The sequence below is a fragment of the Geospiza fortis genome, unplaced genomic scaffold (assembly GCF_000277835.1).
Source record: "Geospiza fortis unplaced genomic scaffold, GeoFor_1.0 scaffold1683, whole genome shotgun sequence".
Taxonomy (NCBI): Eukaryota; Metazoa; Chordata; class Aves; order Passeriformes; family Thraupidae; genus Geospiza; species Geospiza fortis.
In genome coordinates this window covers 97,614-110,942 of record NW_005054665.1, presented here as the reverse complement: position 1 = coordinate 110,942, position 13,329 = coordinate 97,614, and the positions used below count along the sequence as shown (strand labels likewise).

The 13,329-nt window shown below is 43.4% G+C and overlaps 1 protein-coding gene across 1 annotated transcript; it reads right to left on the bottom strand.

Moving 5' to 3' along the window:
- Window positions 1-516: 516 nt before the first annotated feature.
- LOC102038302 (keratin, type I cytoskeletal 23) lies at window positions 517-10,768 on the bottom strand. The gene is given in 9 exon segments (XM_005430660.2): window positions 517-1,044; window positions 1,674-1,699; window positions 2,373-2,593; window positions 3,336-3,461; window positions 3,552-3,713; window positions 5,165-5,321; window positions 6,678-6,760; window positions 10,162-10,731; window positions 10,733-10,768. Coding segments are annotated over 9 exon segments (1,485 nt in total). The 3' UTR covers window positions 517-940.
- Between the last annotated feature and the right edge of the window lie 2,561 nt (window positions 10,769-13,329).

Sequence of the window (13,329 nt, the reverse complement as noted above, 5' to 3'; positions counted from 1 at the left end):
GAGTTTGGCTAAGGCCAAGAACTCTCCCTGATGTTAACATGCACTGTAAACACCAGTCTGGCCTGACTGCAGAACCCTTCCACAGAGACAGTGAACATTAATTTGAGACCAAATAACTGAAATGGTTTTTTGAATTACCTGGGTCATCAAGAAAGAATGAGTGTCTGGAAAAGTACTTAGAGGCTCTGAGGGAAAGTGTGTAAAGTCAGTGCTGGAAAATTTCTCTCAAACTGAAGAATAAAGAAATGTTTCTGGGAAACTATTTTTAGTGAAGTTTGCAACACTCCTACTCATAATGCTGTTTCAAATGGTGACATTGATAAGTTGTGTATAGGGGAGCTGTTTTGTTCATGTAAATGTCACCTGTAACTTGTGTCTCCTCTTTTCTTTTTTGTATTCTTCCTGTATTGTTGCTCCTGAAACAACGAGGCTTTGGCTGTCCTGAGCCATGTTAGTGACACTGCCACAGTGGATTTGCCATATGTAAAGGAAAGCAAAATCAGATATTCCAAAATTCAGAACAAATAATGCATAAAAATTTATTGGCTGCAGTGAGGTATATGATGAGAGGCATAAGACCAGGAAAAAAGTTGAGAGATTATTCCCCTTAAATTATAGCTAATTTGCAGAGCGATAACTGAATCCCAGATGGATATTCCTGCCCTGGGGAGATGTGCACAATACATCTGCCACTAGCTCAGCCAGTCACTTTAATTCAACAGCTTTTTTCCAGCATTTTGATGACTAAAAGCTCCTTAAACTACCAAAGTCAGCTTTACCCAGCTCTGTGTGGCACTTTGCAGTGTTAGGCTGCAGATTATTTAAGAAGCGCGTTCACTACAGGACCCCTGTTTGACACACGGGACCAGCCCACAGCACAGTGTTCAGAGGGGCTGTGGGAGCTGCTGCTGGGAAAGCTGCTGGTGGGCAGAGCTTTCCTTCAGGCTTGTGGGGGGAGCTCGTTGATGGTGGAGGACACCACCTCCCCGTTCACGCTGTCGTGGACAATCGCTTTGAGCTTTCGGTTGCTCAGCCCAGAGTGTTCTGAAAGAAAGGAAAGTTTAATTAGCTAAGGAGCAATGCTGAGACAAGGTGATGCAGGGAAAGCCTTATTTACAGTCATTTGCCTGCTGCCTCCTCACAAAGTTTTCTCTACATGTTTTCCTTAAAGTCAATATTTGTTACTGCTCTGTGTGAAATGTGCTGCCAGAAAGTCACCCTGGGTCTGGTCCAGGTCAGGGCAAATGAATAACACAGGGAGAGCCCAGCCAATGCAAATCCAGCAGATTATCCTGGATGTCTGCAGGTCATGCCCATGCCAGAATACAAGTTTCCAGACATGCAGATTTTCGGTTTGCTCTCAAGCCCTAACACTGTTTTAGTCACCCAGTGGAGTCTCCTTGCCATATCCCAGGAAAGCTTTAGTCTGGAGCCTGAGCTGTGGCCACTTTGTGACTGACAGGGCTGGGGCTCAGGCACAGCCCAGTGGGCTCTGCAGTGAGCCCTTCACAGCAGCCAGGAACTGCTGGAATGCTTCTCAAAGGCCTGTGTGAGCCTGCTATGCACACCTTCCACACTTCACTCAGGTGAGATTAAAATTGCCCTGAGTAAAATTTGATTGGAAATGACAGTAATTAAGAGTCACTACAGAGAACAAAGTAAGGAACTTTTACCTTTAGTTTCAGATTTTCTTGCTGTCCTGTGAAGATAATGAAATAGAAAATAATGTTACACTAATTTCAAAAAGTTATTTGTCCCCTTCTCACTGTTTCTAATGAGACCTAATCCCACTATGAGATAAAATTAAAAAAAAATGGAAAACGAATGATGCTTCTATACCATGGGAGCTTTCCTTTTGGTAGATACTCCCACTGGAAACATCCCTGGGCACATTCACTACTGCTCCCAGGGACAAGTGCATTGGTTCTTGTGTATTTGGAGTTGCTCAGGTTAATCCCAATTTGGTTTCTGACAAATACCCTCATACCTGGGGCCCCTCTGTCCTGCCTGTCTGAGAGTCGCAGTTCTAAAGGCTGCTGATCTTCCTTTTTTGACTTCATACAAATCAGATGAGAGAATAAAAATGAGGCCAGCATTCTGCTATGCTGAGATGGCCATGCTGTGGGAGTGGAGAATTTTACTCTTTTTTTAATAAAAAGTTATATTAATTTAGGTAATCTAAATTACATGGGTACCAGTGTCTCTGTACTCTAAGTAGCTCCAGCTTTTTATTACGATCCGTCACATTAAAATACCAACCCTTGATGTAGTATGGGACTCACAAGCTTTGATTAAGCATAAACAAACAAACAAATAAATAATCCAAATATGAGGACTCTTCATCTGTTCCAGTCAGAGCAGCTCTGCCTTACCCGTCAGCATTCCCTTCCAGCAGCAGGCGGTATGTGGAAATTTCCTTTTCCAGGCGTGTTTTGATCCCAAGAAGAACTTTATATTGGTTATTTTGCTGCTTCATGTCGTGACGAACCTGGCTCAGCTCCTTCTCACACCTGGAGATGATCTGCTGCATGTTTTGAAGTGCAGCAGCGTAATAATTCCGAGTGTCAGCCAAGGTGTCTTCCAGCATGTGTTTCTGATGGGGCAGATAATACCAAGACCATGATTATTATTTATGTGGTAGATACAACACAGAAATACCAGCAAATTTGGTCTCTAGCTAGAAGATTGCAAAATTAAGGCTGTGGTAATTTGAACACTTATGCATTTGCATAACTATTCTTGTGAAGGCAGCAGAACCACAAAGCTGTGCCGTGTGTGCATGAAAGGCAAAACTGAGTCATTTATCCCTGCCATATCCGTTCTGCTCAAAGCTCTGCTCCTGACACTGCTGTCTGTCCTGTCCATTCTGCATGAGCTGTCCAGAATTGCTCCAAAGTCTCCAGGTCTCTGGGATGTGAGCTTTAACCTATGTAAGGCTGTGTAATATTTGTGAAAGCTCCCCACCAATATTTTTCACACTTTGTGTAATTCATGCCTGATAACAGGGTTTGTAAATATGAACTTTGCATTCTTTGTGTTACTGTCTGTCTTCTGGATACGTTTTGTTTCTAGACTTGGAGTCAGCTATTCCTTCTTCTTCTCCTCATATTTTCTTGTAAGAAGAGACATACATTTTTCACTTCCTGGTGATGGTTGCTGAATCTATTTTGCATATTTTGGCAAAGTCGAGCATGATCTGAATTCCACTTTCCCTCATACTTTAACAATTGCAACAAACTTATGCTAGGCTGTGGATTTAAATGGAGAATAGGTCCATGACAACTTCTGAGAATACATGGAGTGAGTGAGCAGCCCAAGATGTCTGCAGCAGATACCTTACTAATCTGTGCCTGCAGCTCGATGTCCAGGGATTGCAGAGTTCTCCTTAGCTCCTTGATCTCGTTCTCATTGCGCTGGATCTGCTCGGGATTAGGGGTTGCTGCCAGGAACATTGCTGCACTCTGTGGAGCAGAAGCAAGAGAAAAGCTCAGACTCTGGTCAGGCAGGTGCAGCCACAGGGGGCTTGGAAATGAGCAGGGACTAGCTGTTACCTGTTCTTTGTACCAATTGTCCAGGCTTTGACGATTCTTTTCTATTATGGCCTCATAATCTTCTCTTATTTCTGCCAGAATCTTGCCTAAGTCTGCAGGAGGGGCCGCGTTTACTTTTACATTGACTTTGAAGTCTTGTGAGGAGCGATTGGCTTCCATATCCTGTTCATGTGTCAGAGGGAACAAGCAAACTCGTTTATAGAAGTAGAAATTTTCAGAGAGCCACAGAATCCCAGAGAGGTTTTGGGGGTAATTGTTATATATACATTAAGTTAACATTATTTGAAAAATTTATATATTGATAATACTCTGATGTGACTTAAACCAGTGACATAGTTGCTTCTGTGGCAGAACTCATTAAAAAACACTCAAGAAGATCTTTTCATAGAATGCTTCTGAAAGAAATGGACTCAATGAAGAAGCACTGGCATTTTTTATTTATTTATCCATTAGAAACCTAAAACCTTGATGAAAATCTAACAGTAATTTCATGTTTCTTACCCTTTATGTTAATATTTATGGAACTATAACTAAGTTTACAGGAGAGTAATGTAAAAGTTCTATGTAATTGTTAAAGGAATAATTGGATTAAAGCATATAATTACTGTGTAAACAACATAATTATAGGACCAGTTGGGCAGGTAGAGTAACATTCCTTTCGGTGTAGCACAACCTTCTGTGCTTGGTACCATTTTCAAAGCGCCCAGGCAAAGAAGCCTTTTGGGGTATGACATCATGGAATGCAGATCAGCTGGACACAGGGATGGCTCTGCTGGTCCCCTGTGCCCAAGAACTCTCCTGGGCTGGAAGGGGGTCAGCCAAAGGCAGCTGCACCTACCACTGTGCACCCCCTGTGTTTTATTCTCTGCTTTAAAAAACCCACTGACACTGAGCAGGATGTTTGGTCCGGTGTTGGGTAATAACTGCAAACAACACCAGATCAAGCGAAACCAGCGTGTTTCAAGCAGTGGAATTATAAATGTGGGAATAACAGAGAGCACTGAGTATAGCTTTGGAGAATTCAGAGTAGTGTGGCTTTTGAGAATTATCTAATTACTGTGTTTATGATTATGCAAGAATGAGTAATTTTGCCTGACTTCACCAACCATTCTATTTAATTTTGATCCTTCAAGAATCTGAGATCTGTTTTGCTCGGGTCAGCCTGTTATGGGTGACCCTGCTTGAGTTTAGGGGGGTGGATAAGGGGCCCTAAAGAGATCCCTTCCAACCTTCAACCCCTCCATGCTTCTGTGAGTATGGAAATGTTTTATTCAGAAGTGAGGAAAAAGTCTGTGATGACTAAAACCCGGCAGCACTCTGTGTATTTATATCTAAGTCTTTCTGAGAACATTTCTGTCCAATATGTCAGTTATTATTAGCTGTGTGTGACAGATGGGTGGGAGAGACTCCAGCAATCTGTTCTCTCTGAAACCCCAGTGTAATTGGTAAAGCAGACACAGGCTTTTTGCTTCACCTGACTCTCATTGGTGCCTCAGAAACAGGATTAGGTCCTGAATCATCAACCCCACTTACAGATTGCGGGTCTTACTCAGTTAATTACACGGTAGTAAAGATTTGTGCAATAGGATTTTACCAAGTGGAACTTTTTCTACCTCCTCATGGTCTTTCCTCCTGAGGATGTGCTCTTCTCTCAAGCTTTCAATTTCCATTTCCAGATCTGTGGTAATAATGGTCATGCCGTCGAGCTCCTTCCGCAGGTTCTCCACATCCAGCTGCACTCCCTGCCTGCGACACTTCTCAGCTTCGTATCTTTGTGAGGAAAGAGAAGACACAACGTGGGTGTTGAGAACTGCCCGACTCAGGCTCTTGTATAAGGAGAAATAGACTTGCTCAGTCTATATAGGGAACTAGAGAGGACAAACAACCGAAGAAACCAATTCTGTTTCTAACATATGTTATTTAAATATTTTTGGGTAGTCTTAACAATGAGTTTTATTAGTTTGGTATTTCACTTTCCTCTCTCTCTCTCATAACTTCTTCTCTATGGTAGGAAATAAAATTTCTTTTTTGCACCTCCCTTTTTGCATGTTAGCATTCATCCAGTTGTGGAAGCTTTGAGAATACAATTCTCTGAAAACACTATCAGCAAGCACTGATTGCTTTAGTTTTTCCAAAATGGTAACCTCTGAGTCCTTCAGAAAAACAAGAAAAATGTGATGGAAGCCAGTTACTAACATTCCTCTCTAACCTCTTGCAGTGTCTGTAGTGAGCCAAAGGAAGGGAGATGCTGCTGTGTCTTCCCTTGGGCATGGGAAGCAATTTCACACCTCAGCATCTCTCCCTTTACTCTGTGTTTTGTGGGCTCTATTGGTGCTTCTCCATTCACCCAATGAATTCAGTCTGAGTCCTATCCCTCAAAGTAGTTCCACTGGTTCCTTTTGTGACACCACTAACTGATAATGAAAGCCTGGCAGTGCTCAGGGTATCTGAGTTTGTCACAATATTACCAAAAGCTGAGATATTTTTTATAGCTGATCACCAACTGCTAGAAATAAGAAAAATCTTTCTAAGAAGTCTTACTTACAGAAGTGTCAAATCCTTTCCTTTGGAAAGACCTGCCTGGAAGTGTTCTGTACACACATTTTGTCTTTTTAGTTGATCTGAGAACTCTCTTTCAATGTACTGAAAATCAGACTGTGCTGGGAGCCAGTGATGCACCAGCTCAGTTACTGTACTCAACTCACAGGACTCCAAAGCAGAAGCCACACGAGGACAGGTGTTCCCTGCAGAGCTGGACAGAAGAGGTGATAAGTCCAGGAAATAGATTTGGGCTGGACTGGGAAGTGCAGTGCTTAGAGGGGATAATTTGTAATCCTAGATGACAGTTTTAAGTGCCTTTTGTCACAAGTATCAAGTGCCTGCTGTCAAACCTGCTCGTCAGGACCTGCACTAAGTATCATAAACAGGGTGACTCAAGGTTCTGCAGCAATCATTTGTAGGTTTTACATGCTTTTCAGTTTTCTTCCCCTGTTCTATATTGTTTTTATTCATCCAGTATCAACAGAAAACCTCAGTGAAATCGCTTCCCTGTTGGATTAGCAAGAAGAAGTAATGTTTAGTTTAATCCTCTTTCAAATCTAATGAGGAAACCAAAGAAGAGCTTACTTGAGCCTGAAGTCTTCAGTTGCCATGTTAGCGTTATCAATTTGTAAAATGATGCTGGCATTGGTGATCTTGCTATCCTCAATCTGGAAAACAGAGAATCCAACAGGAGAGTTGGTGTTGCCATGGGATGACAAAAAATAATCTGTGCTGGTTTAGCCTCTTTGCTGCTCAAAGGAAACATCTAAATAGTGGAATTCTCATGCTAAGGAGACCATAGGAATAAAAGTGTTTCAGTTTCCTTATTCACCTAGGTGTTTTGCAATTTTTCTCTGTAATCTTACTTTACTCTTTTTCTTACTTTTTTTGAGGGAATGAACCAGGAGGCATCATCTTATTCCTGACCAGGTAGAGGATATTAATTTCATTACACAAGCTTCATGGTCTATTACAGAGTAACAGTCACTGCTTTCCTCTGGTTTTGAGACTGGATTCTGATCCTGTTCAGTATTGCTGACAAAGCTGCCTTGGGCATCTTTAGGGCAAATTTCAGTAAGAACCATAAAAGCTGTATCTGAGTACAATCTAAATACGGGAGTTAATGTTATGCTGAAAAGTAGCCTGTGCATGAACACCCTGCTGAGGTGGTGATGATGGCAGCCACTCACTGGTAGGACCCTCAACTCACCACAGGCTTCAGCCTGGAGTTGCATGCACAATACCACTGGCACCTGGTTGTTGTGGTCCATTCAGTTATGCACCTATAGCTGCTCTGAATCGACCAGCAGCATGCAGTGATTGATTCGGGTGTCTGATTTTGCTTTGGGATTTGAAAATTGCACTAAAAGGTGCAGGATGAAACATGATCTCATTTCTTTGGTGCACTCAGCACTCACTGGAAAGGCTCATGTGTCCCTGATAACATGGAATAGCTTTTAACTATAGATCTGAAAAAGTTCAGTATTCCATGCCAAATCTTTGAGAGAACTCCAGCAGGAACTCACACATAACTATCATGAAATCATAAATGCAGCGCATTGTGTCCTTTTCTAACACAGAGGAAAGAGAAGAGTGGTTGCCATCCCACCAGCTACCTTTCCTCAGCATCCACAGAGCAAACCAAGGGGCTCTGTGGCCGTACAGAAGTCATTTACAGAGCTCTCAACACCTTGGAGCAAATTTCCCACACCTCAATGAATCACAAAGAAACAAGGAAATGACAAAATTCTCCTCAAGTGTCAAAGGTTCACCTCTGTAGTGAAGAAGAAGGTGCTATGGAATGTTTAACTAATCTGCTCACAGACTGTGCATTGCTGCGCAATTATCTGCACCTCGGATACTGCCCTGGGACACCAGCAAGGCCAGCTCAAGAACTATAACAATGCCCTGAATGCATGGCTGCGTGGAATTTGGTGACAAAGAAGAGGCAATTCTTGAATCCAGCCTTGAAAACAACATGAGTTCCTCAGCTTTGTGTCGTGTACAGAATTGCTGTGTGACTCTGTGCAACCCGAGCACTGGTCAGTGCTTTGCCCACTGCTGTGTGGCCCCAGTGGCTCTGCAGCCAGCAGGAGGTCTCACAGGTGCCAGTTATCTCTTAACAGTCACATGGAATTCCTTACTGCATCCATCAGGAACATGGCTGTGTCTCTACTACCAGTCTGCAAACTATCAGCTTCATTAAGAACTCACAAGTTATTGTATAGGAAATACACTCCAATTCCTTCTCAAAACAGGGATTTCCCAAGAAGGCTTCCGGCACTGACTTTACCTCTCATGTCTCCTGTCCTTTGTCCCATCTCCTGGAATGCTCTGTAGATCGCTTTGCTTATTTAGCAGCACAAGGTACTTGAATGAGACAGTTACCTGAAGAACAGGTGCTATTTCATCGGGTATCTGGGCTAGGATGGAGTTGGGCTGGAGCAAGGCTTTTCCCAAAACTTGTTGCTCCATCAGGCATTAATCCTGAATTCAGGTGTCCAGGAGAGTGTGGTTAAAAATGTAGAACCCAAATGATTATATGGCTCCAAGTTCAGACAGGCAGCATATCATAGACATTCTGGATTATTGGATATAGGACCCTAAATTTAGTCTAAATTTTATTTCAGGTGCTAAATTAGTTTCACCCTTTAAATTAACATTTAATTAATTTAATTATGGTTAATAATTAGATGCTATATTTTCACTTGTTTTACTGGCAGACATACTGCTAATTGCAATATTTTATAGAGAAAGTAAAAATTCTGGGTTTAATCACTGAATTGTCACCTGTAAATGATCCTTTCCTGGCCTTTCATTTCACATCCAGGACAGCCACCAGCCTCCAGGTGTCTGTGGCCAGGGAGAGCTGTTTAAGGGGTGACTGTTAAAAATAAATGCTTTGGGTACAACCTACTCAAAAGTGAGGGCTTCACCCCAATCAACATCATGGTTTTATGCTTACTGTCTTCCTAAATCTTTCTGATTTACTAATTCCAAATCAACCTGAACACTTAAGTTTTTATTTCTCTTTCTGTTAAAAAGGAAAGTGCCCAAGTGCCAGCTCTGGGGATGGTGACCTTTCTTTATCCTTAAAACAGAAATGGGTGATGACAGTTCTGGCTCTCCATACACAGGCTGTGGTCCGAGCACCTCACCTCCTGCCTGGAGGCAACACTTTTAGCTGTGAGCATGGAGTTTGATTAAGTCCCTGGCCCCAATCAGCAAAGACGTGAATTAATGCAATTTCCAAACCTTTTTTAAAAGAATTTCTCAGGATCTTGAGAATGCCAAGTAATTGTATTATAAAAAGTGGAGGGCAAACGGCAACATCGCTTTTGGAAGAGCTTTGGGTTTTGCCCCATATGGGTATGTAAAGTTAATTACACTGATTAGTCACACAGATGGTTACAGTGCTAAGGATGTTCATTATGAATACAGATTAATATTATGCTTAAATTTGAAGACACGTGAGTTTGGGAGATTGAAAGAGTTACTGTTGAGCATTAATATTAACTACTGGCAGGAACCAGAAATTCTCCTTTTAATTATAGTGAAAACATCCACAAGGAATTTGTCACTGCTATTTTCTTAATTACAATGAAGTATTTTTCCATCTGATTACATAAGCTCATTGGTCCCAAAACTCCTGTAGTTTCATTGTCTGCTACCGCAGGAATCAAAGAGCTGGAATGCCCCAGTCTGTCTGGAGACAGCGGCAGGAGAGGGGCAGGCTCTGCACTCCTCCTGCTTTGTAATTTGCTCAAGACCTGTGCAGTCAAAAAGACCAAGTTCTGCCAGCAGCAGTTACTCAAACCCCAGTTTCAGTACAGAAAGGAACACTTGGCAGCACAGCCAGTCTCTGCAGAATCCCCCTCGCCCCCTTCCAGCCTTTCTTGTGCCCATTCTCCTCCTTGTGAACACAAAGAATGTCCTGGAACTGCCTTCCTGAGGATTTCTAACATTTCAAAGGTTTTATTTAACTTCTTTAAAGGAAAGCCATCAGCATAAAGGAGAACCCCAGTTCCTTAGAAGAGCACAGAATGACACAGTCCCAGCTCTGACTTACCTGTCTTTGCATGTCAGTGACGTTTTGCTCGTACTGGTTGAAGTCATGCCTCTTTCCATGAGACTTTGTCCTGTGCCACTCTAGGATGCAGCTCTCCAGCTGAGCGTTGGCTGCTTCTAAGGCACGGACCTTGTCCAGGTAGGCAGCCAAGCGCTCATTCAGGTTCTGCATAGTCTGTTTCTCATTCCCACCCAGGAAGATGCTTTCCCCATAGTGCTCGCCGAAGCCTCCCCAGGATGCCCCTCCTGCAGCCAGCCAGAAGGGTCTGGCAGAGGAGAAGGAGGGATGTGTGCTGCTGGCACCACCATCTGCACTTGATGCTCTGTAAGAAGTTCCTTGCTGGGCCAAACCACACCCTGTACTACCCCTGAGGGACCCAGAAAAAAACTGGAAAGGGCCTTGGCTGGTGCTCATGCTTAGCTCTGTGTGAATCGAACCCCAGGTTTGGCTGCCTAGCACTGAGCAGCCTCTTCGCCTTCCCTGAGCAGCTTTATGCCTTTTCCTGTGGGAGTTTCCCTTCGATGAATGACTACAGCAACAAGATTGTGTCATCACGAAACGTGCTTCCTTCCTCTTGGTCAATTCTGAAGCATTTATGAGCCTGCATGCTGTTGTTATTTGGAATCAGCTACATACCAGGTTGCTTTCCTTTCGCTTGTTTGGGTTTTTTTTTCTTTTTCTTTTCATATGATAATAGTGAGGTGTGGCCAAAATCCGTAGGTGTGGAACAGGATCAGCTCTGCCTCAGACTTCTCTCTAACCCTGTAGTTAGTATGTTCTGTTTTCCTGCTCATGAAGGGAATAAATGGGAAGCTGGGGCAGGGATGGGGCTGTGCAGATACGTTCTGTGGTAATTCTCAGGCTGTAGAATTAGCAGTCCTTGGATCCTCAAACCTGTGGATTCTCAAGTGCAGTGTGTCCTATCAGCTGTCAAACATCTTAGTGACCAAACAGCTTCAACCTGTGGGAGATGTGAGGCTTTCATGAAGTCATCCAGCTTCCAAACCGAAAAAACCTCCAGTCCAGAGTCAGTAATGCCCAGCTATTTCCTTCAGCTGCCCCTTTCCAGGGGAAATACATGAGAACTAGATACTTTAATACTGATTTTCTCATTATTTGAGGTGCAGTCATGTTTCAGTGGTCTTGTCTCAATAGGCAGCAGTGCAAAGGTTTCTTGCTGTTCCCAGCATTAATACTATTTAGATATTTATCTTAGCTTTAGAACATATTTATACTATGAGTTTGTAGCAGCACTCAAAAGATTCAAATGATTATTTAAAGCTACCAGCCCTAAAAACTGACCTGGCAATCATGCAGGAGTAGTCTTTCTCAAAAGTTTCAGTAACTTTCTGCCAAAGTGTATCATCCAACAGGGAAAGGTGCAGTGTGGCTGTGGCAGATTGTCCTATTCCTCATGCTGGTAAGGGGCACAGACTGGGGAGTGGTCTTGTGGCAACTGCTGGGTGTAGTGGGTTTGCCTTGTCTTGTTCTAGTCCATGACTGAGGGATGAGATGGAGGAGGAAGATTTGGGAAGAGGCATGAAGCTGTGTGGGCACAGGCTCTCACAGAAATGCTGCAGCTATTTCCTTATCTAGGTGAAGGCTAAACCCCTTCCCCAGGGTCTGCCCTGGCCCTGCTGCTCATCCTGACTGCTGAGGTCAGGGAGACCGCATGGAGCAGAGTTAAACTGTCCTGGGAGAAACAGGAGGGGATGTGTTTTTCCCTGTTTGTTTCACTTGGAAGGCTGCAGCAATAAGGAATTATTGCACTCCAGCTTCCCTGGTACCTCCCGGCCTCATTCCTGTCGGAGCAGGATTCGGGCTCCTCCTTGTGGCTCGGGCTTGGCTCTGCTCGGCACCTGCTCCTTTCCTTTTCTCCAGCTCCCTGTACATTGAGCACACGCTCCTATTCCTTCGTCAGACACTTCCTTCTGTAGAAATCCTGTCATTTCTAACTATTTGGGGAAAGAATTCACTGAAGATGAGGTTTTCTAGTGAGCACAAGGTTTGGCTCTCCCCAGATATTCTGGTTACTGCTACTGTCCATAGCTGCAGTCTGGGGTCAGCCCTGCTGCTGGGGAGGGGGATGAGCTTGGAGCATCAGACAAAAACTGAGGCCCTAACTTGAAAGAAACCTCAAATTTTAATAGCACTGATGACATCCTGCAGATCTCACCAGAAATCAATTTCAGATTGAATTTTCAGTTTAGCAAGCTGGTGTCTGTGACCTATCACACCGAGACGGAATTACACAGGGATGTGCAGAATAGAATGTGAAATAAAATGAATCCTCTGTTTCACCTGAAATTACTCCATGGCATTCCCACACTGCCTGGCACTGAGGCTGGCAATGTGGGAGACTACAGAGCTTCAGTCCTGAGAATATAATGGAATTAGCACATCATGAAAACCAGATTTGTATTTTCTCTTGCAATTAATCCTAAGTACAGGTGATCTGGGACATGGGAAGTGCTTCCCCTGAGGCTCAGCCTTTCCAAACTGGAAAAGGTGCCAAAATTTTGATCTACACATGCTGAGGATCGATGAAAAAGACCAAACAACTTAACTTCAAAATCTGACATGACTCTTTGTCTGGTTGCAGTGCTGAATTTGTGTTTAGTCACCTCCTTAATCCAGAACAGAGAATGGAAGTGACACCCGGAGTAAGGAAATAAACTGTTGTCAGCAGGTGGCACCCTTGGATGGGGCCTGCTCTGCTCCCTGGGAGATTGTGCTGCTCTGCATCCTGGCTTGCTTCATCTGGGAATTGTGGGTGTTTTACTGAATTGGAACACGGGAAGCAAACTGAGCTGAATTTCGAGGCTGCAGATTAAATACAGGCAGAATATTTTGACATTGACCTGTACATTGTACAGGTCAGTGTCCTGCAATAATCACTGATTGATTCTACTCCTCCATCTGGAATACAAATGGATGGAGAGCTGCCTGAGGCTGTAGGAATTCCCTCTCTTGCTGTGTGAGTGATACAAGCAATAGTCTCCTAGGTTTTGGATCAGGAAAAATATCATTTACACAATTCAGTTTTCCTCTCTAGTGGATTGTGATGTCACTTTGCTGCAATTTGCCAGAACCTGTTCTGAACTCCTTCCAGTGGGAATGCCAGCAGGATGTGCATTTCTTACCAGCAGCACCCATGATCTCATGGCC